General features: G+C 47.2%; 7 protein-coding genes across 7 annotated transcripts; 4 read left to right on the top strand and 3 right to left on the bottom strand.

Moving 5' to 3' along the window:
- Positions 1-4: 4 nt before the first annotated feature.
- On the bottom strand, positions 5-1597 carry TRUGW13939_01592 (uncharacterized protein; the record flags this gene model as incomplete). The annotated part of the gene is made up of 1 exon (XM_035484791.1): positions 5-1597. One exon carries the CDS (start codon positions 1595-1597, stop codon positions 5-7), a length of 1593 nt encoding a protein of 530 aa, XP_035340684.1.
- Positions 1598-3516: 1919 nt separating this feature from the next.
- Positions 3517-4808, bottom strand: TRUGW13939_01593 (uncharacterized protein; the record flags this gene model as incomplete). The annotated part of the gene is made up of 2 exons (XM_035484792.1): positions 3517-4351; positions 4408-4808. 2 exons carry the CDS (start codon positions 4806-4808, stop codon positions 3517-3519), a joined length of 1236 nt encoding a protein of 411 aa, XP_035340685.1.
- Positions 4809-6313: 1505 nt separating this feature from the next.
- TRUGW13939_01594 (uncharacterized protein) lies at positions 6314-7270 on the top strand (the record flags this gene model as incomplete). The annotated part of the gene is made up of 1 exon (XM_035484793.1): positions 6314-7270. The coding sequence occupies one exon, from the start codon at positions 6314-6316 to the stop codon at positions 7268-7270; it is 957 nt and encodes a 318-aa protein (XP_035340686.1).
- An 808-nt stretch (positions 7271-8078) lies between these two features.
- On the top strand, positions 8079-11212 carry TRUGW13939_01595 (uncharacterized protein; the record flags this gene model as incomplete). Its single annotated transcript, XM_035484794.1, has 4 exons — positions 8079-8385; positions 8451-9808; positions 9863-10153; positions 10202-11212. The coding sequence occupies 4 exons, from the start codon at positions 8079-8081 to the stop codon at positions 11210-11212; spliced, it is 2967 nt and encodes a 988-aa protein (XP_035340687.1).
- Positions 11213-11305: 93 nt separating this feature from the next.
- TRUGW13939_01596 (uncharacterized protein) lies at positions 11306-12956 on the bottom strand (the record flags this gene model as incomplete). The annotated part of the gene is made up of 2 exons (XM_035484795.1): positions 11306-11909; positions 11968-12956. 2 exons carry the CDS (start codon positions 12954-12956, stop codon positions 11306-11308), a joined length of 1593 nt encoding a protein of 530 aa, XP_035340688.1.
- A 620-nt stretch (positions 12957-13576) lies between these two features.
- On the top strand, positions 13577-14550 carry TRUGW13939_01597 (uncharacterized protein; the record flags this gene model as incomplete). The annotated part of the gene is made up of 3 exons (XM_035484796.1): positions 13577-13618; positions 13674-13761; positions 13826-14550. The coding sequence occupies 3 exons, from the start codon at positions 13577-13579 to the stop codon at positions 14548-14550; spliced, it is 855 nt and encodes a 284-aa protein (XP_035340689.1).
- Positions 14551-15581: 1031 nt separating this feature from the next.
- TRUGW13939_01598 (uncharacterized protein) lies at positions 15582-23621 on the top strand (the record flags this gene model as incomplete). Its single annotated transcript, XM_035484797.1, has 3 exons — positions 15582-17562; positions 17612-22725; positions 22776-23621. The coding sequence occupies 3 exons, from the start codon at positions 15582-15584 to the stop codon at positions 23619-23621; spliced, it is 7941 nt and encodes a 2646-aa protein (XP_035340690.1).
- Between the last annotated feature and the right edge of the window lie 10 nt (positions 23622-23631).

Genomic DNA, 23631 nt, shown 5'->3' on the forward strand with positions numbered 1-23631 from the left:
AATTTCAAAGGTCTACAAAAGGACCCGCATGCTCTATAGCTCTTTGTACCAAGCCTTCCATATCCGCAGAAGTCTTTGCTACGCCATAGACATAGTGGTCCGGCCGCAATAAGACACCCATCGCGTTGTGCTCCTGGAACCAGTTAGTGAATGTTCCCGTCGTATCTTGAATATTGTCGTCTGCAAGAACGAGGCTTTTCCCACGGAGAACCTTGGAAAATAACGTCCTGGTTTCTGTAGACAAAGAGTCTTTGCTATCACTTTCTCTTGACGGCTCGACTATCAACCAGCCTAGGGTGCCGAAAAGATCACAAAGTCTACCTTGCTTGTCTCCCATACGTATAACCCCGTCAATGAACAACGCTCCCACGGCATCAGAATGTGCAGCGTCTACTTCGGAAGGAGACATGTACATTCCAGGTGAGCCCAGCTGCTCAGGGTTTGGCGGGCGAGATGCTGCAGGCATATTGTCACGAGCTATTGCTTCCTCCAAATCAGTGATTGAAACTAAGTTTTCTATCACAACAGAAGCACTGATCAAATCTTTGACTCCACCCAATCGCTCGACACTCCAATCTTGAAAGGTGCGAGGCCAGTTGCTCTTAGGATATCTCAAAGCGAGGTCGAGTCTCCAGGAAAGAGAGCCGGCATCTCGTATCCCAGAATTAAGACCTTGACCCATGAATTGCGGCGATTGATGAGCTGCATCCCCAGACAAAAGGACACGGCCTTTGTAGAATGTCTCGCACCACCGCCCTCTCACCGTATATACGGCGCTTCTTTCGAAGTTGGCGCTCTCTGGGGTACAGCCGAATTCCTCCAATAAGGGCCATATGAACTCCGGTTTAGAGGCCACTTCGGCATCTTCGTGTGGAAACAGCGCAAACTCCCACCTCCTTCGGTGTTTGGGCCCCCAGACGGACACTCGTGGCCGCTGGGGATCCATGTACGTTCTCGTGGTGTAGAAATCCTTCCAACCTTCCGCCGCATTTTCCCATTTTGGCCTAACATCGACGGCTAGCCAGTTCGTCTTCCTCCCGGGGCAGTCAATAAATGGGATTCCTACTAACTGACGAACGGTACTATTTGTTCCATCGCAGCCAACGACATATAGTGATGACCATTTCCGAGCGCCGCCAGGACCAGCAGCCAAGACTTGAACATGGCTGTTCATATCAATCACATTGGTAATCTCCGTTGAGCGGACCACAGATACACCTCTGCTTAGGCAGGCTTTCTCTAACGCCTCTTCAAGAGCTGGTTGGTAAAGGTTAACTACCATGCTAGTGCCAGACTTGGATGGCCCGTTAAAAGGAGCGCGGCGCACGACCTGTCCATTGACACCAAGCAATTCAACCATGTCGGAAATTATTCCGCGAACATCTGTTAACGCATCCTCAAATAATATGTCGTGTAAACCAAGGCCATCGTATATCCTCAGGATGTCGTGGCTGAGAGCGATTGCTCGAGGAAGAGGATATACAGCGTCATGACGTTCCACGATAGTGACCTGATGGCCATTCGAAGATAAAAGTAGGGCCAGAGTGAGGCCAACAGGACCGGCACCAACAATAAGGACGTCACAATCGTACCTCATGTTGACTTTGTGGAACGGGCTTTTGAAGGAGGCTTAGCGGATGGTTTTCCTTTGCTGGTGTCTCTATGAGAGCTACCTACATTCTAATTCAGGTTTCTTTCGCTGCCTCTTTAAACTTTCCCGAAAAGTCTACGGTTGGGGAGTACGAAATTTTGGGATTTTGAAATCAACCATCACGCCGGACTTTCGACAATATTAGACTAATAACGAGTGTGCTCCGGATACTCCGACTAAAATTGTCCGGTCAGACAATCATAAAATTAGAGCTAGCAACTCAATATTTACTAGAGGGTTTTTTTTTTTTTTTCCCGCTATGTAGTCGAAACCGGCGACTCTCATTCAGCTCTGAATATTGACGCCTACATCAAAGAAAGCTTCTTTGGGCAGTCAATCTAGCGTATCCCAGGCCCCACAACATGAATTGATCATAATAAGCTTTTTATTTCTTTTAATTAACATAAATAAAACTCCGAGTTCTGAGTTGACCAACGAAAACACGGCGATAATTCCAAATTTTTTTCCATGTAAAACAAAGAGGACTCCGAATTTCAAGTTAGCCAAAAACCCCGTGAGAATCGTTATTTGGACCGGATTGCGAGTATAGCGGCAATAAGTATTGTGCTCACTGTATATATCAATGCATCTGTGGGTCAGTTAAGCTGGTTTTGTGCTCGGAGTAACTATGTTAACATCATAATGTCCGCTGCGACCAAACACCGTTGTCACTTTTACTCCTATCAACTTATTCGTACTGATACAAATTATATAAGCTTTTTCGAAGCTTTCCAGTTAATAAAAGGACCCTTTTAATTAAACTCTTATTTTGCTAGCGCCATAAAATGAGAAGGGGGCGCTTCTCCTCTTGAAAGGGGTGAAACCCGAGAAAACAATCTGCATGAACACATTTATCAGCTAGTACTTGTAAAATATGCACTACGTATTTAGTTCTAACCAGCCATTTTGTTTTTGAATTAAGTTCAAATTCCTTAAATACCAAGCATAATCTTTCGCCCTTCAAATGTTAGAGAGTTGTTCATCGTTCGCAAATACACCGGTGTATGTATGATCGACACCCTAGAAGGTGCCTGGCATGATCTTCAATGTTGTATCGCCCAAGCGATGTATATTTTCCCCTGTTCTTGCCGTACTTATCGCGAGACTTCTCCTCGTCTTTTGCTGCACGGTGAATCCAAAAATATTACAAAGCATAGCACGTAAAAGCAGTAAAGATTGATCCCCAGGCTTGGACTTCAAGTGCCTAAACCGCCTGCTTCTCCAATTGACCGGTGGACGTATTAATAGTCTCCTGTATAATATAGCTTGCAATACATGTTGGTAGGAAGTAACCCCCAAGACATCATCTAGTCACCTTGGTAGTTAATACGACGTGACATTCCCCATCATCCAGAAGGTAGTAACTTTGAATTAGTCTTGGTAGTGATATATTTGATTTTTTTTTTTTTTTCACCTGGGGATCCTCTATATTTTCCTAAAGCAGTCCTCTTCATTGTTCAATGAACGGAGGATGTAGTAACCAAGCCCAGAGACTGTAGCAATCAGGGGAAATGCCGCTCGGACCCATCTTGTAGGGTAGGGTGTCTTATTCCCACCGCTGGCATCAGCATCACGTATATTTGCTATCGCAGTCCATAATAAGCGACGGACAACATGATTTAAACACAACATTACAAATCATTCATTACATAGTCAGTCTATATTGTGTGGGCATTGGCATTAGCGACATTCATAGTTCTACCCAGCGAGGAAACCGATTGATGGGTTTTTATGTTGTATGCGAATTCAATGTTGCCAATAATGACATTTTACTAATTAGTAAAAGACGAATTTTGCAAGTTGTCTTTACATATAGCCAACCTATCCAATGGCAATATAATACACCGTTCAATAGTGATAACCAATCATGAGGCCTTCTTTGCTTCTGCCAGCGTCGCCTCTTCGATAGCGGCGTCAAGCACTATCTCGTCTCTCTCCCACAATATTTCAACAGCAGCCGCTGTTGGTCCTACAAGAACTGTCCATACCAGCACTTTCCCGGCTAATCCAAACCATGAAGCTCGTTTTTCTCGACTAGTAGACATTTGCAGAGCGATGTACCGTGTCAAAACCCACACCAGCACACCTGTCGATCCAGTGATGTAATCCCACTGGAGTAGCCATTTACACCCTTCAACAAGGTGTGGTGCTTTTGTGTCCGACCATGGTGATGGAGGAATAAACACATTCTGTAAACTGAGTAGGCTGGTTAGTCTGCTAGAATACAGGCCGGGGAAGAGCAGAGCCGTAAGAGTAATAGACAAGACAACCAGGTGTGGAATTGCTGCTAGGGCAAATGTGAATGCGTAAATGGCACGGTGGTTTGAACGGGCTGAGCGGTAGGCTGCAGGAGTAGAACTGCCCTCTGGGTGTGGTTGTCGTATCCAAGAGCGGGCAATGATAGTAACCAAGAAATGGGTCACGGCAATCCAAACACTCCATGGTTGATACCATGCTACTACCGTCTGTTTTTGGAAGACGCTTAACACATTTGGCACAGGTGCGGCGAACAGTGCCATAGGAATAACATATGCCACAACTTGGCTAACAAGCAAACCGACAGTCTCAACACGATTGATAACATAGTCTTGCTTTCTAGAAGTAGTCTCCAGAGGAGACCAGAATAAATTCCATATCGCATATAGCGGAGTGGTCATTGCATGAGAGTAGTGGAAGAAAAGATATCCCCAGGGAAAGACACTGCTCTGCCACGTCAGCTCCTTTTATCCGATCTGAGGTAAAAGAATAACACATACTAAGCAAGAAGCCTCTTATTCTGATGGGCTTTCCTCGTGCTTTCCACTACAATCAACATCCACGTTGCTCCTGCAGCGCCGGCGAAGTTCGCAAATACCAAGGCTGCGTCAGGCCGCGTCCCATCCACAAATGGCCACATGAAAATGAGAAAGTCCTGGTTTTGACGATCCATACGCTGTGAAATTCCAGACAGCCAGGGCTTCATCGGCACGTCCTCATGTTTGAATACATCCTTGGTAGAGGACGAGGGGAGTGACGGACCAAGGAACTTGCCCGTTGCATGGGGTTGCTGTGTGTGTTCGACAAAGCCATTAGCGAGAGAGAATAGAAGAAGAGCCTTGAATCCAAAGGCAGTCAGGCCAACTAGAACAAGTTGACCCAGACGAGTGGTCCAAGACATCGTCGTGTTGTATTCAGGCCAGAATAGAAGCGTTGTATGCCAGCGGATTCGAACAGCCTGACAATCTTAATGACCGCTAACCAAAACACTATAGCTTTGGTGCGACACAAAGTAATAGCGATTCGCTAGCAGCGAAGAACTGACCGCTTGCTCGAGGCAGCCAGTATATTCAATTATTCGTTACATGCAGAAGCTGGAGTGGGGTCGGCCGATGTTTCGCCGTACGGTTAAGACATTCCCGTAAAATACCGTAATTACTTGTAATATCATACGGACGGACTCATGCCAAGTATAGCAGGACTTTTTATGAGTTTTAGGAAGTTGCAAATTCTAGAGGAAACTAATCCGGACTTGTACTGGTGATATTAAAATTGAGACGCTGAATAAATTATTACTCCTATACTAAAATTACAAGCTGTTACCAATATTTTTAAATGTTGTACTGAGACTTTTTATTTTCGGACGGCGCCTGAGTCAGTTTGAAGACTCGAAGAGTGATTGCATGTACTAACTATATCGGTATTAGTGCGGAACGGCCGTGAGCGAGTCCTCGACAACTTGAATGCTATCTTTACACCAACCTTTTATTTATTTGTTTTGGGGGGGATAAACATCAGGTTTCAAAGTTATTTTTTTTTGTTGCCCAACTGCTCAACTAGTGTGACAACCTTACACTTAGCATCGCCAAAAATATCTTCTGTTCACCTTTTATCACGACTATGTTGAAGAACAACAGGTTCATTCAAGTATTTACGAAACTTCTTTACAACCTATTGTGTGTAACGTATGACTAGATATTCATCTCTATACGTACTCAATTTATATGAGAGGACATCTACATGTAGAAAACGTAACTTTAGTCTCCTGGTAGGTGAACCTTCTATGTATATAAATATCGATTGATACATATACAATTACCGAAGATTGTTGATATTGAAGATCAATGATATCAATGTTTAAAGAAGGTACACATACGTAGTGATATAAAGTAGGATATCGAATCACGGTTCCAGATCACCGGATTTCAATTGTTTAGTACATAACATTGAAATTTGGAGATCACTACTCCCTCCAGGAAAGAACAAAATTGACAGTTGAGGTTACGTCTTTATACCCTGCTGGAATATATAAAAATACTGATAGCCTATTCTTCTCAAAATATAATTTTAGGATTGCACACTTCAATGTTCCTGTCCAGTGAGGGATAGTGCGTCAGAAAAGAACATGACTGGGGGGAGCGATATCCTCGAGCGATAGCGGACTGTATAGTTAGTATGTGTTATTGTGATATTTGGTATGTTCAAAATAGACCCCCACTTGGTTAATCGCTTCATTCACGAGAGATGTTCACCGTTTACTTGAAGTGTGGGTTTTTGGACGATAAAATGTCGGCGGATGCCTGAGAGATCAGGCACCAGATGCACGGGCGCGGCGGCGCCTGATTGGCTTCGTAACATCGCTTTATCTTATGAGCATCTCTCCATCCCCCCAGCTCGCTCGCAGACATGCCAACCGCCGCAGTTGAGGCCGCTCTAAGCACGGCTGAATTGCTCGAGGCTGTTCTGCTCTTTTGCGACCAGACGACGCTCCTGGTGGCTGCCCAGCGTGTGAGTAAGCAATGGTTCGGTGTAATAAATGCCTCCCGTAGGCTTCAACAGGCCATGTTTTTCTACCCTATTGTACCGCCTGCAAAACCGTCAGTGGCGTATCCAAGGTCGCCAGAAGAAGAGCTCGATAAATCAACCAATGCACATGCAAGAAAAGTCGTTGCGTCTTTGAACCCGTTGCTGGTGAAGCATTTCGGGTCCGTGTTTTTCGACCCCAAGGGATGCGGCGGACTGCAAAGCGCGAACCACTTTTACTTTGAACTGCCGTGGTGGGCTGATGGTCGTAGTAATGATCTTTCAGACAGCCCTGAGATGCAAGAATACCTCGAAAGGCGGCATCAGGCGTTCATGCGGTCTGGTGCCAGCTGGCGCCGTATGCTCGTCTCACAGCCGGCACCACCGGCACTTGGGTACGGATGGAAAGAGAGAAGAGAAGTTAGGTTCTGGTTGCTTGTTTGGAGGGGATACATAGATAAAGCTCCTGGTTATGCTGAGTCCGCGTCATCGTCTTTGCCCAGCGCAGAACCCAGTTCCCTCAGCTTGTCGCGGACGGGCCTCCGTTTCGGCCAGCTCTACGACCTAGTTCAATATCACACCGGCCACCACGAGTATACCACTCTTTTGTTTCGGATTGTCTGGGGACAGCTGGGACTGTCTCGTCTGGAAGATGAGATGACACGGACTTGCGAGGACCTGCTCAAAGAAACCAGCGTAATTGTCCAGTTCTGGCATGCAGACGACGGTCGTACGCACCAGCCGGCTGATGTGGAGGACTGGGACCGGTCTTTTCGGAGCGAAGACTTTCAAATGCCGGACGATGAGCCTGTAGAGGTGTTTCGGGGACCGCTGATGTAGACCAGTGAGTCATGAGACGGTACTTCAGATGTCATCCGTTACGAGTACAGATCGCAAAGGTGTGTGTCTGAGACCGACTCGGTGATATGAACGAATTTAATGATGTCCATCTATTTTTTCTCCGCTTTGCATCATCCATATTATTTTGGAAAAGCGAGTTCATCCTCGCTTCAATCGAGTCGAGACAGGGAGTCTAGCTTATGCGCTTACCCAACAATGACAGGGATGCTAGCTGTTGGTTTCACTTGTGGAACAAACGCTCACCGGTCGGCGATTATCGTGCAACGGTTACAGCCAACGTTGAGCATGGAGCTCATACCCATGCCAAGGTGACTGAATCGCACCGAGTCGCGCCAACGCGTGAATTGAATCGGTATCCATTTGAGGAAGTCGATCTTTTGAAAAAGTTCCATGTCCCCACTTATATTACTCGTTTTTTTCCATTGAAATGAAAAAAGAAAACCAACGATCCATGTTACTTTGGGCCAATGTGGACTTGTATATTCCGATCAAGCCCAAAAGGAAAGTTGCATTTAGCTAGCATTCCCCGCAACGGGGTGTGGGGAAGAAAGCGTATACAGTATTACAGCCCCGCTGGTTTCCGCCCCCAAGATCTAAAGTTAAACCCAAGGACGGCCTCGTTCCGCGTAACCAATGCGTATCGTTATTTTACCGATACCGTGACAGTACATTACCATAGCCCTCATACCGTTTCTATTGTTACCTGTGCCAACGCTATCTCACTCAGAGGATCGATCATAGCTAGGTACTACCCCAAGAAAAACAATGTGCACACTCCAACGACACAATGCTAAGTTTAACTTACGCGGCAGTGCTCGTATCTTCCTTTTTTGCTGGTCAACACTGGGAATCCGCCCGCACCGGCATTGATCATGCTATTCAAAACACCCAGCAATGGCTACTGCACAGCGGTCATCACCACCGGAATCACCAGCAGAAGCATCCAGATTGGCTTTTAGAGACAACTACATTTACGCCGAACCATTTCCAAACCGCGCCTTATGTTGCGAATGGGTATTTTGGGCAGACTTTGCCTTCGGAAGGGGTAGGGTATTGGATCGAGAGAGATGCAAATGGGGAGTATGTTCATAATAGTGTGTATCGCCTTTTGATATATTTTTTTTTTTTCAAAAGAAAACGTTTATGCTGATTATAATAGCATGGCCACTTGACCAGCCCAGGGCTACCTTTGGCACAATAGCCGGGCTCTGGAATCTGCAAGACAGAGTAAAACACGTCAGCTGCCCGGAGAACATGTTAAAAGGCGGCGAGTCCACCATTACAGGAATCCCAGACTGGACTGGCTTGGTAGTGACGACAGCTGATGGACAGAGCTATCTGCCCGGAGTGGACAAGAGCTCGGTGAAAGCATTCTATCAATCGTTGTCCATACGAGATGGCACTGTGCGAACAAGTGTCACATGGGCCCCGCCAGCTCTTGAATCTAGCTCTATTGAGTACCAATTGAACTTTACAGTTCTTGCTCACCGCAAGAGATCAAATGTCGGCGTTGTTAGGCTCGAACTCACGGCAAGTGAGAGCACATCTGTCACTATCACAGACATCCTCGATGGGGCAGGATCTGTGAGAGCTCATTTCGGTGACAAGGCATTTGAGGATGATGAGAATATTATTTGGACCAGTGTTAAACCCTGGGGTGTCGAGGGTTCGACGGCATATGTCCTATCATCAGTTCATTTCGACGGTGCTAGCAATTCATATATCAGGAAAGATGCAACAGACTCTCCTTTTGTATCCAGAAACCTCAGTACAATTGCTCAGAGCTGGAATGTTACTCTGCAAAAGGGTCGCACCTTGGTCGTATCAAAGTACGCAGGAATTGCCTCTACTGATGGATACCCCCAGCAGAGCTTATACACTGCGAGACAGGCCGCTCTCGGTGCAAAAAGAATAACCTGGTCTTCTCTCATATCAGAGCATGTCCAGGAATGGGAAGAAACATGGAATGCAGCTGACATCGTCGTTCCTGGAAATAAAGAACTTCAAAAAAGTGTACGGGCTTCTCTGTTCCATACTCTAACAAACATGCCACACAAAATCGAAGGACCAGGCTTAAGCGACAATTCGCTCATGCCAAGTGGTCTTTCTAGCGAATCGTATGCGGGTCTGGTGTTTTGGGATGCTGAGACATGGATATATCCAAGTGTTTTGGCGTTGCATCCACAATATGCAAAGGCATTTAACAACTACCGAACACGACTCCTACCGGAAGCACTTTCAAATGCGCAAAAGTACAATATCTCGGGGGCACTATTTCCTTGGACGAGCGGTCGATATGGAAACTGCACGAACACAGGCCGCTGTGAGAGTTATCAGTATCACTTAAACACAGATATTGCTCTCGCTCACTGGCAGTACTACCAGTCCACAAAGGATGCCTCATGGCTAATGGATAAGGGATGGCCGATGATTAAGAGTGTTGCAGACATGTTTGCTGCTTTTGTCGTACCGAATAAAAAGACAGGTGAATTTGACACCATCCTTGTTGGAGAACCGGTCAGTATTCCATTTATAGTCCTCCAATTGTCATGCTATACTAACCAAACAAAGGATGAGTTTGCCTTCTTCAAGAATAACGGCGCATTCACAAATGCCGGAATTAAGATGCTTCTCGGTGAATACGGTCCCGCTGCAGCCAAAGTCCTCAACAAGGAAGTTCCGCAAAACTGGTCCGAAATTGCAGAAAAGATTCGAATTCCAACAAACTCAAAAAGCAAAATCACTCTTGAATTTGATGATATGCCGGGAGACTGGAAGGTCAAACAAGCTAGTGTCGCCTTGATGAATTACCCGCTCGAATATCGGATAAGCGAAGACTGGGCCCGCAATGACCTTGATTATGTACGTTCCCACCTTTCGACAGTAAAGAAAGAAGCTAACAATAAACAGTACTCAGAAATGAACACATATCATGGCCCAGCAATGACCTGGTCCATCTTCTCTATCAACGAGGCTCAACTCCAAAAGTCCGGATGTGCCGCATACACCTATCTACTCCGCAGCTCGGAGCCCTACCTTCGCGATCCCTTTTATCAATTCAGCGAAACTGCTCTGGACAAGCCCGAGAGGGACGGCGACTCACTTGCATTTCCGTTTGGGCTATACCCCGCCTTCCCATTTCTGACGGGGGCTGGGGGTTTTTTGCAGGCATTTACGCATGGTCTGACGGGAATGAGGTTGAGGCAAGATGTGTTTTATCTGGATCCGATGCTACCACCGCAGATTCCTGATGGGCTTGTGATCAAAGGACTCAAGTGGCAGGGAGCCAGTTTTGATGTCTCTATTCAACCGGAGAACACAACCATAACCCGACGGAAGTTAGGGCTTCCGCATGATAATGTTGCCGTTCCTGTCCAAGTTGGGGATGAACATACCGATAATAGAGACAAGAAGAATCATATGTTGAAATCGGGCGAAGACTTGGTTGTCTCTACACGGAGACCACATCTCGAGTCTTCCTCAGCGAAACGGAACAAAGCACTGTGTAAAAAAGTCACTGCTGACGACGGCTCATGGAGCTTTGGGCGTTATCCGTTGAGTGCTGTTGACGGGTCGAATGCAACAGTCTGGCAGCCCCTTAATGCGGACACACCCGCGTCAATGACGGTAGACCTAGGAGATACACATGATGTTTCTGGATTTATCATTAATTGGGGAACGTCTCCAGCCAAGACTTTTACTATATACAGTGATGAGACCAAACTGTACGAAAACAAAGTCAAGATTTCTGCCCCATATAATCCCAAGACTGTCCACGAAGTCAAAATTAGACAGGGGAATATGACGGAGATGGAGCTGCCACAGACAGTCGAAGCTCAGAAAATAAGGCTCGTGATACGGGGAACTCAGGGCGAGGAACAGCATCTTGGGGCTACCGTGGCAGAGTTTGCCATTCTTTAGATAATCAAAATATTTTAGTACGTATATAGACATATATTTAACCACTCTGTCGATAGATCATATCAATTGATATACACTGATGGAACTATTCTATCATTTCTTAGTCTGCATCTTCACCCAAACACCCTTCTTTGGCGACATAATTCCCAGCGCCATCGGGTGCAATTCAACTTTATTCTGCATGACAAAGTCGTATTTCATCACCAACGTGGCCGCTGCAAGAATGACCTCTTCTTCCGCTACAAAACGGCCAGAACAAATACCACCGCCACCGCCAAAGGGCCGCAAATGTGCCATCATTTGCTTCTGTTTCACTGCCGCGTCGTTATTGCTTTCGTCAAAAACCCATCGCTGAGGATCAAATCTTTCGGGATCCGGGAATACGTCAGTATTGTAGTGCAATAGTTGCACCGGGATGAGGATGACGCTTCCCTGCTTGAGTAAATATCCTTTTAGTTCAATGTCTTTGGCTAGCACTCGCGCAACTGCATTGACGGATCCGAGTCGTAGAGATTCTTTCCATATCCCTTGTACCAAGGGACTTGCTCTCAGCTTTGGAAGGTCGAATCCAATGTTCTTTTTATCTGAGTGGAGTACATGCTTTTGACATTCAGCTTGGAAGTGAGACAAGAGAGTAGGGGACTGGAGTATGTTTGTCAAGAACCATGTTGTCAATGGCCCTGAGTTTGTGTTCATTCTGGCAGTCTGTCAGCAAATCCATAGATGGCATACCGTATTTGCTGGCGTTGTCTTACACATATAAAAACGAAGCATGCGAGCATGAACGCCCCCTCCGCGTAAAATCATGCTCCCGGTGAAGCCTTTCTCGTTCCCAATTCAGTCTCATCCCCCATTTTTCATTCCACGCTACATCTTCATCTCCCCAGTCTCCCAGTTCAACGTCAACCCAGGCATCAAAATGGTCTAGTAGTCGAGCACGAGCCTTTTCTGCACGTGGATTTAACTGGAAAGCCAGATTCGAGCGTACCCCAACATATAGCGCTTTTTCAAGGGCTCGGAAATCTTCAAACATCTCTGAATAGTTCGCCTGCAACCGCTTTCCGAAGAACGTGTTTAACGAAGCAAAGAATATCACTCTTTCCAACTTGTCATGCAAATTGATTGAGGTATTTCCATCTACGATCGCTTCGGGGAAAGCTTCCTCCAATGCCTTGGCGAAATGCTTGCTATACTCTCGCATCGTAGTCGTCAGACTATGACCACTCAGGTTCTTAACGAAAACGGTATGGTTTGCCTCAACAAAGGCCCGCGACTCCTTCTGATCACTCGAATACTCGGCAATAGGTACTTCGAATTTGACCTGGTCAGATCTCGGCATCGCTAAGCCGTTTTCCATCATCGAAGCGACGATGGGATGAAACAAGTATTCGCGAGAGCGGCTGAAGACATGCGCAATCACCTCGGACGAGTTGTAGATGTGAAACTTGTGTCCCATCATTATCAAAGTGAATGGCGAGTCGGGATACTTCTTTTTTAGATCGCGCACTAGTCGGCCAGGGTCGAAAAGGAACCCGAAAAGATGACCAAAGTATGGGATCCAGTAGGATGCGACAGGCGGTTCTTGGACAGAGTCATTCTTCCTGCCGGATACATGTTGGAGTATGAAATAACCTGCTATTAGGAGAGTGACTGGCACGATGTATGTGGCAAGGACGGGGTCTTGCTGGTTGATTTGGGAGTACAAATCTTTCATGGTTGGCCACGATAAGTCATTGGCGTTCATATTGTCATTTCATGTCCATCATTCATCTATTATTGAAATGGCGATAAGTGCTCTCGGTTATGCTTCTATTCTTCAAGTCTCCTCAGATTTCATTCATTCAATGTTGGTTTCGTCAGAGCATTCAAGGCGTACAATGGAGCGCCAAGATACGTATTTAATACCGGACTTAGTAAGTAATTACAAAACCAGCGTTACCATACAACTGAAATACAGTAACACAGCGCCGCCCCGCCATCCCCCGCATTAATCTCACCACACGAAATGGTATACGATCTAACTCGATTAAATTGAAGATATTAATTACACGTATCTGGAGGCCTAATGCGAGTCATGATCGAGAGGTTTTTTTGCGGGGTTCTTCAATAGTCTCACATGTGTTGTGAGAAAAAGAAAGTGTGGCACCCTAGAATAACTCTGATATTACGTAGGATCCAGTATCGATCCTTCCAGCCAAGATGCCTAGTTTTTACGCCGGCACGGTGTTGATGTTGGTGTGGGTGGGTGTGCTAGGTTGGCTAATTGACGTATTTCTTACAAGCTACTTGTAGCTACGTCAGTCAGTTGAGCTTTGGATATTTAGGATCTGTGTGTATACCAGCAGTTAGGAATCGGTGTTCGAGATGAAGATACTTTGCCTTCACGGGCGAGGGTCGAATAACGAGGTACGCGAATGTTTTCAAAGTATATACTGAAGGAAATTCTCATTTCTAGTGATAGATCTTTCAGCTGCAGACTGCTGCATTCCGCGCCGAGCTAGAAGATTTCGAATTCGAATATGTCCAAGGCACTGTGCCACACACAGAAGGTAAATTTCACACGGCCATGGATTTTCCCGGCAGATCAATAGACTGATATCGGTGGATGCTTAGGAAACTGGTCTTTATACACAACAGCATTCCCAAAGGCGCCATTATACGGTTATTACGACCCCCTGAGGCCGTCATCAATACAACAGGCAGAGGACGATTTAATCCAACTGATCAAGGAAAACGGGCCTTTTGATGGCGTCTTGTCCTACTCTGGCGGCACAGCCCTGGCGGCCCAAATAATCATTCGCAATGCTCTAGAAAACCCGTTTAGCTTGCCAGACGAAAGGCCATTCCGTTTTGCTGTATTTATCAATGGGGTCACGCCGCTCAAAGTCTTCCCAATTGAAGAGGGAACATTCACGGAAATGACAATGGAAAACTCGGCCCTGGTAAAAGAGGCCTCCTCCCTCCTGCTACGAGACTCAGCGACACGTGTCCGGAAGAACAAGAATGAGTTCGAAGACTACGACCCAGCCGCGATCAAAGCCGAGCTGATGGCCCTGGAAACCAAAACCCTGACGGATGGACGACTGTGTTTATCAGACGGAAAATATGGAATCACACGATATGATTCTGGAATTGACGGCATTCTCATGGATATTCCCACGCTGCACGTTCGGTGCGCCGAGGAGGAGGATTTTCACCATGGACTGCATATGACGCAGTTGTGCGAGCCAGACCAGTCGACCGAATATCATCACCATAACGGAGAGGATTTCCCACGTGGTCATGCGGAGATGAAAAAAATTGCACAGCTGATTAGAGAGACGGCTGAAAGGGCCTAGTTGGCAAGAAGCATAAAAATACAGCATATATTACCGTTTTATCCGTCATGTCGTAACACGGGATGTTAAACTACCGATCGCCGACGAGTGTTAGTACTATTCTACTATAGCTTTGACATTCCACCAAAAGTCTCCGATTTGCAAGTACTAGACTAGCGATCATCTTCAGAATGTGATAGTAACGTACGTTATGGTGTCAGACCTTTTTCCAGAAGCTAGCCACGATGTAACGTCGAGCGGTGGATGAAAAATGGCCTAACAACATCCACAATCTTGGCTGTAGAAGCCCCCACGTGGAGAAGCAACTTAATTGCGCCAAACTACCGCTCCAAGTAGGTCCATGGTGGAGGGATGGGTCTGGGGTTCCTTGTATTTCGTCTGACAAGACTCATTCCACGGGCTGCTGTATGTTCCATCTCAGCCCTTTACCCCTCTTTTCGTCGGTGGCCCTTTGAAGCTGTGTGGCTTTCTGCAATCCACCATCGGTTTAATGGATGGAGTACTCGAATTGATGCATAGGACTGGTCTGATTGTTTACGTCTCGATTAGGAGGTGGTTTTTGACGGCCACGTTTCATTCATCCAGCAGTCCAGTCATTTGTATCAGTCGGTGAAATTATAGCACCGATCAAAAGCCGCTATCACCTCGATGGCAAGTTGGCAACCCCGCTGGACTATCGTCTTGGTGGCGCCAACTGGGTCTGGAGGTTAGACCAACCAACAGACGTAACTGCCTTCCTTTTCATGACGACGGTGAAGCACAGATGGAGAGGAGCTCAACTGGGGTAACAATTGCGGAGAGGCGGTTGGGTCTCTGTGATACACTGATACAGGGATGTTGGTGGCTTGTACCTTTAGCTATATTCGCTGAGTCGGCGGGGCTCTTGTGTCCTGTAAGATTGTCTTAGCTATAAGAAACCATTGAAATAAAAAGTGATGCGCGCATGGCATGAATGAACTCTCCTCTTCATCCGCTTCTCAAACACAATCTCCCCTCTCCTTCTCTCTATCTCCTTCACTCCCTCCATCGCCATGGCGCCGATTGCCGTGGATGACATAGACATGGGAGCAGGCTCCCGCGTCGAAATGGAGCCCCTCGCTATTATTGGAATGGCCACTCGATTCCCCGACGATGCCACAGCCACCGACAAGCTGTGGGATTTCCTGCTGCGCGCGCGGTCTGCAGCAGCGCCGTTCCCCTCAGAGCGTCTCAATGCAGAGGCGTTCTTCCACCCGGACCCGGAACACGGAGGAACATTCGCGGTGGAAGGCGGTCACTTCCTCACCGAGGACCCGGCCGCCTTTGACGCTGCCTTTTTCAACGTCATCAAGACCGAGCTGCTGACGCTCGATCCCCAGCAGCGTCTAGTCATGGAGAGCGTCTACCATGCGCTGGAAAACGCTGGGATTCCCATGCACAAGATCACCGGGTCCAGGACATCGGTGTTTGCCAGTGGCTTCAATCACGATCACCTGGCCCTGCTCAACTCGGATCCAGAGAGTACGATCAAATACAAGCCGACCAGCGTCACAAACTCCATCATCTCGAATCGAGTCAGCTGGTTCTTCGATTTCAAGTCGCCCAGTATGACCATTGATACTGCCTGTTCCAGCAGCATGGTCGCCTTGCACCTGGCCGCGCAAAGTTTACACAGCAAGGAGAGCGAGATGGCCGTTGTGAGTGGTGTCAACATTGTTGAATTCCCCATCGACATTGTGGGCATGAGCCACCACGGCTTTTTAGGTGCCAACGGTCGTTGCTTTTCCTTCGACCACAGGGCCAATGGCTATGCTCGTGGCGAGGGTGTCGGTTCGCTCATTATCAAACCCTTGTCATCGGCAATTAGAGACGGGGACACAGTTCGTGCGGTCATACGAGGCACCGGAGTCAACCAGGACGGCCGTACGCCTGGAATTAGCCTTCCGAGTGCTGCCGCCCAGGAAAGGCTAATCCATGAAATCTACCAAAAAGCAGGCTTAAGCCTCAATGATACCCATTTCGTCGAGGCACATGGTACTGGTACTGCAGCTGGTGACCCCATCGAGGCGGGTGCTATTGCGAGTGCGTTTAGGTCACGCCGGAAGGATATTCCTCTGCACATTGGTGCTATCAAGTCCGGAATTGGCCATTTAGAGGGTGGTGCCGGTATCGCCGGTATAATCAAGTCAGTCATGGTTCTTGAGAACGGTATCATTCCTCCAAATGCCAATTTTGAGAAGGCCAATCCAAAGATTCCAGTCAAGAAGTGGAATATCTCATTCCCACAAGAGAATATCCCGTGGCCTCTCGACGGCCCGCGCAGAATTTCGGTCAACTCGTTTGGTGTCGGTGGAACCAACGGCCACTGTATTCTCGATGACGCCTATCATTATTTCAAAGACCACAATATATCAGCTACTCACAACACTAGACTAACTATTCCAACACCTGATGAGATTTCAAGTTTAGTCAAATCTCTTAGTCTCCTGGAGAAGACAGAAGAAACTGAAAACGATGAAGACGCCAAGGGAGAAACAACAGACGGTACGGCAACAAATGGCGAGGTTACCCATGAAACCAATGGCACCAATTCGTCAACTAAAATCAATGGAACTTCGAAAGATGCAGTGCCTAAGATTTTCCCACTATCCGCTTTTGATGAAGAAGGAATTAACCGGAATGCGGATGGGCTCGCTCAATATTTAAGTGATAAGCCATTTTCAATTAGTCACGGAGCAGCTGATCTCCTGAACGATCTCTCCTTTACGCTGTCAGAAAGGCGGTCCAATTTCCCCTGGAAGAGTTTTATTCTTGCGTCCTCCAAGGAGGAGCTGAAGGCAAATCTACAAAATGAGATGTTCTCGAAGCCCGTTCGTACTCGAAATCCACCAATGATCGGCTATGTCTTCACAGGACAGGGGGCCCAACACTGGAAAATGGGAAGAGAACTTCTGATCTACCCAGTATTCAAAGCATCTCTACAGCAAGCCTCGGATTACATGAAGTCACTTGGTAGCGAGTGGACTCTCATGGGTAAGTTCAATCCATCAATCGTTAGTAATATAAACTAAGTCTGGACTAGATGAGCTGCTAAAAGACAAGGAGTCGTCCCTTGTAAACGAGCCATATCTTTCTCACCCAAGTTGCTCCGCTATTCAGATTGCCCTGGTTGACTTGTTGGCTTGTTGGAATGTCTACCCTGAACGAGTGGTCGGTCACTCATCAGGAGAAATACCAGCAGCATATGCTGCCGGAAGACTGACGAGAGAAGGAGCTTGGAAAGCTGCATATTTCCGAGGATATGTTTCTGCTAAGCAACTCGCAGTTAAGGGTGCCATGATTGCTGTCGGCTTGAGTGAAAGCCAACTAAACCCTTACCTTGAGCGAGCGCACAATGAAAACAAAGGAGAGCTCATCATTGCCTGCTACAATAGCCCCAAAAACAACACAGTCTCGGGCGATGAAGCCATGGTGGATAAATTGAAGGTTTTGCTTGATGCTGACGGAGTTTTTGCCCGAAAACTAAATGTCAAGAATGCCTACCATTCCGCTCATATGAAGGAGGTCGCCTCGGATTACCTCCAATTAATGGGGGACCTTACTGCCGGCACTCCCGTGGAGGCTCCTCATAAAGCTTTGATCTTTTCCACGGTAACAGGGGAACAAGTTCAGGAAGATCATCTCGGAGCTCAGTATTGGGTTGATAACATGATCTCACCGGTCCGTTTCATCGACGGCCTCTCGGCAATGTGCTATAAGAAAAACACCGCAGGACAGGGCCATTTGAAAATGAATGCAACCGCAGAAAATATCTTCGCTGATCATCTCATTGAAATTGGGCCACATTCAGCTCTTCAGAGCGCCATTAAGGAAGTCATTGCATCAAAGGGCCATCAATCTCCGATTGACTATCTTCCTGTTCTCAACCGCAACGACAGTAGTCCAAGCGTTCTTCTCGGTACAATTGGAACGTTAAACTCAAAAGGAGGATCCGTGAAAATCACAGCTGTAAACTCCGCTGCAAACATTCAAAAGGAAAAGGCACATTTGTTGGTCGACCTTCCTCCATATCGTTTCAACCATTCATCGACGACCATGTACGAGAGCAGACTAAGCAAGAACTATCGTTTCAGGAAGCATCCTCGACACGATCTCTTCGGAGCACCTGTTCCCGATTGGAATGAAGAGACACCGCGCTGGCGGCACTTTTTGAGATTGCAAGAAAATCCTTGGCTAAAGGATCATCTTGTCACCAACAACTATGTCTTCCCAGGTGTGGGTTATCTGATAATGGCCCTTGAAGCAACACGACAACAAGCGGATCCCGAGTCCACCATTGTCGGATTCAGACTGAAGAATGTTGCACTCAAACGGGCCCTTATCATTCCAGATAACAAAGAAGGCATTGAGACATCTGTCTCGCTAACGAGAATGGACGAGTCAAGCTTATGGAGCTCCTCTGTCTGGAAGCGTTTCCAAGTTACCTCCTACAACCCTATCGGCGATGACTGGGTTGAGCACTGTACAGGATACATTGCTGTGGACTACAAGACTACTCCGGGTCCAGTAGACGCGGGTCGTGAAGACCAGGAAGAGAAAAAGGCCTGGGAGGAGTCTCTTTCACAAATATCGCAATCATGTCACCAGCCAGTAGACTTTGAAAAATCATATGACAATATTCAGACAGCGGGTCTTTCATTTGGGCCTCTGTTCAGAAATCTGAAGGATGTGAGAGTCAATGGCGAGAACCAGGGATCTATCTTAGGAACAGTCACCGTGCCCGATATTCCCAGCTCGATGCCAAAGAATTACGCTCACTCGCATTTGATTCACCCGGCGACAATGGACAGTATGATGCACTTGTTTCTGGCAGCTGTACTTGACTTCACTGGCAAGCCGACACTAGAGAAACCTGCCGTTCCTACATTTATTCGAGAAGTTTGGATTTCAGCAGACATCAGCTCGGCACCTGGTCACGCATATCTCGGACATGGAAAAGCTGGATTGATTGCATACGACAAGTACGAATGCGATGTCAAGATCTGGGACAAAGAAACGAAAGACCCCCGTATCAGCATCAAGGGCATTCGCGTCACTCCGCTTGAATCCGGTAGCTCAAACAGCAGTCAAGCCCGAAAACTATGTCACAACTTGGAATGGAAGCCGGCCTTGGAGCTGCTAGACTCGACAACCGCAAGGGGGCTTGCCAACATTCCTCAACCAGACATCGAGAAGGACCGCTACTGGGTCCATCGTTATCAGCTAGCCACCATGCTGCTTGTTACTGATGGCCTTACCGGCCTAGCAGGATTTGATCCATCAACACTGGAAGGTCATTTCAAGCAGTATTGGGATTGGCTAAACTTCAGAACTGAACAGCTGAAAGAGAACAAGATCACACTACTTCCTCTGCAGGAATTTGAAGCTTTCCCGAAGACTGAAGAGGCGAAAGAAGCTGTTTATCGCGAGGTTGAGGAACACAGCGCTGATGGTGCCCTTGCTATCCGCATGGGTCGCCAAATTGTTCCCGTCTTGAAGAAGGAAGCTGACCCTCTTCATCTGATGTTCGGTCAGGATGATCTCATGGACCGTGTATATGATGAGGTAGTAAACTTGGGCGATCTCCCAAAGCATTTGGAGAGTTATTTATCTGTCTTGGGGGACAACCGCACGGATCTTAGTGTCCTGGAGGTTGGAGCAGGTACTGGAAGTTCAACTGCTGCCATACTGGATGTTTTGTCACCCGATGTACAGACAAACAGAGAGACTGGGAGCAGCCAATCGAGAATCTCGTCGTATGCTTTCACCGACATCTCGGCCGGCTTCTTCGAAAAGGCGAAAGATCGCTTTAAGAACTGGAGCAATATCATGCAATTCAAGACATTGAATGCCGAAAAGGACCCGCTCCCTCAAGGATTCGAAGCTGGTACATATGACTTGATCGTCGCCGGAAATGTGATTCACGCCACTGCAGATCTTCGAAAGACCTTGAATAGTTTGAGGTTGCTGCTCAAGCCGGGCGGTAAAATCGTCCTCCACGAAGGAAACAGACAAGACTTTGTCTGGACACAGATTTCCTTTGGCCAGCTTCCTGGTTGGTGGCTTGGTGTCGAGCCCAGTCGTAAATGGTGTCCGTTCCTTACGCCCGCTGAATGGGATGTCATTTTCAAAGACTCGGGATTCTCTGGCGTTGATATTGACTTTCCCAGCTCCCAAAACCCAGATAACTCCAGTCAAAGTATACTTGTGGGAACGGCGATTGAGAAAGAATCAGACAAGGACTTGATTGATCACGTTATTATATTAGATCACGAAATCCGTCACGAATTGAGTCCGGCACTTGAAGACAGTCTTCGCTCCTTGAAGCACATTTTAAACGTTACGAGCATCAAACCAAGTGACCTACCGAATACCGATTTGACTAGCGCCATTTGCATCTCTCTTCTAGAGCTAGACCAGCCTTTCATGGAAAATATCAGTGAATCCGACTATCTTGGGATTAGGAAATTAATTGCTACAGGAGGTGGTCTTCTTTGGGTTACTGGTAACCCGATTGTGAAGCCCGAACTTGATATGATCTTGGGTGTTCTCAGAACGGTTCGCTGGGAGCGAGATCTGGAACCGGCATGCCTAGCGAGTGTTTCAGTTCTAGAACAGAACCTTTCAGTCACAGGCCTTCTAGAAAAGATCATGAAAATCTTCATGAATCAATTCGTTGACCTCTTCCCCAGTGAATTTAATTCGGAGTTCCAGTTGAAGGAGGGTATAATCTATACAAGTCGCCTGGTTGACTCTGATTCTGGAAATGATTTCTTGAACAACAAGTTCGCGAAACCCTTGCCGCAAATGATCAGGTTTGGAGACAGTAACCGGCCTATAAAGCTGAGCACTTCCTCTCCTGGTCTGTTGAACAAGCTCGAATGGGTCACCGATACGATTTACAACGACCCTCTTGGTGAAACACAGGTTGAAATTGACATCAAAGCTGTTGGTTTGAACTTCCGGGACTTGATGATTGCCATGGGCGAACATATGGCGTACAGCCTTGGTAACGAAGCTGGTGGTATTGTGACTCGCGTCGGTTCGGCAGTAGATAGAGTGAAGCCTGGAGACCGGGTTGTCTATCTCTGTGGTTTGGAGAGTACAGGGTGCTTCCACACCTTTGGCAGAGTCGACCAAAACGTCGTGTGCAAGATTCCCGACAACCTTAGTTATGAGATCGCCGCGGGTCTTCCATGTGTCTACGCTACTGTTATTTATGGACTGGACGACGCCGCACGAATGCTCAAAGGTGAGACGATTCTCATCCATGCTGCGGCCGGAGGCGTCGGACAAGCGGCCATCCACTATTCGAAAATGGTTGGTGCAGAAATTTACGCTACCGTTTCGACACCTGAGAAGCGCAGTCTCTTGGTTTCTGAATATGGAATCCCGGAGGACCACATCTTCTCTAGCCGAGACCTCACATTTGTCAAGGGTATCATGAGGAGCACAAAAGGCAAGGGTGTCGATGTTGTCCTGAACTCGCTATCAGGCGAAGCACTACGCTCATCATGGGAATGTCTTGCTCCATTTGGACGATTTATTGAGATTGGCAAGAAAGATGCTCAAGCATATGGAAAGGTCGAATTAACTCCATTCTTGCGCAATGTGACTATGGCAAGTGTTGAATTGCCAACAATGATGCGTCATCGTCCATCACTCATTACACGGCTTACAGAAGATACCATTCGCTTGTGGAGCGAAGGACACATCAAAGAAGCCAAGCCGACAACGGTCATGAACTACTCTCAAGTTGAAGAAGGTCTTCGTCTCTTGCAGTCTGGCAAGGGAATGGGCAAGATGATATTCGTTCCGGGCGAGGAAGATCTGATTCCTGTTGTCCCAGAGGCTTTGTCTCCGTACCAGTTTAAGGAAGATGCCTCTTATGTGCTTGCTGGCGGTACCGGTGGTCTGGGCCGTAGTATCGCATCATGGCTGGTTTCTCGTGGTGTTAAAAACCTGATTTTCCTTGCTCGATCCAAACCTTCGGACGCGGTCCAAGACGTGATCGAGGATTTAAGAAAGAAAGGGTGTAATGTCCATATTCCGTTGTGTGATGTGTCGGACTTGGAAAGACTAAAGACTGTCATCGAAGAGTGCAGCAAGATAATGCCGCCTATCAAAGGTGTCATTCAAGGTGCCATGGTGTTAAAGGTATGTAACTTCTTAACAAGCAGGTGAGTGAGAAAGCTAATCATTAATAGGACGGAATGTTCGAAAACATGCCATTCGAGGATTGGACAGCAGCAATCAAGCCCAAGGTCAAAGGTTCTTGGAACCTTCACGAAGCTCTGCCCAAAGACATGGATTTCTTTGTGATGCTGTCTTCTGCCACGGGTATTCTAGGTAATCGGAGTCAAGCCAACTACGCTGCTGGAAATACGTACCAAGACGCTCTTTCTCGGTATAGAGCTTCGCTAGGATTGCCAACAGCGAGTGTTGATCTCGGCAGTGTGCTTTCCGTGGGTTTCGTGGCTGAGAACAAGGACTATGCTCGTCACACAACTGCTGTTCTCGAGGTCCTTCGTGAGGACGAGATCCACGCCATTCTCGAGTTCCTCATCGACCCACGAAACAAGTCCGATGCTACCACACAGCTCATTGCTGGTCTGACCACGGGTACCATGTACCACGAGCGAGGGGTTCCTCCGCCGTCGTACCTTGGATTCCCTATCTTTACTCATCTTCGCAAGACCAAGACCAGTGGTGCGCAGAACTCAGAGGAGAACCCGACTTATTTGGTGCAATCTCTACTCGGTGCCGCATCTACCCTCGAAGAAGCAGTAAACGTAGTCTCGAACGGGATTCGCAACAAACTAGCTTCCCTCCTAGCGATTCCTGTCGGAAACATTGACCCGTCCAAATCCATCAGCTCAAATGGAGTTGATTCTCTCGTGGCGATGGAATTCCGGACATGGTTGGTCAAGGATCTCGGTGCGGATATTCCTTTGCTTGAGATTACTGGAACTGGAAGCATCACCACGATAAGCCACAAAATTGCGAGTGTGAGTAAGTTGGCGCAGTTTTCTACTGCGCCGGCCAAGGCCTAGTGAAAACTTT

Source organism: Talaromyces rugulosus, chromosome I (genome assembly GCF_013368755.1).
Source record: "Talaromyces rugulosus chromosome I, complete sequence".
In the NCBI taxonomy this organism is placed as follows: domain Eukaryota; kingdom Fungi; phylum Ascomycota; class Eurotiomycetes; order Eurotiales; family Trichocomaceae; genus Talaromyces; species Talaromyces rugulosus.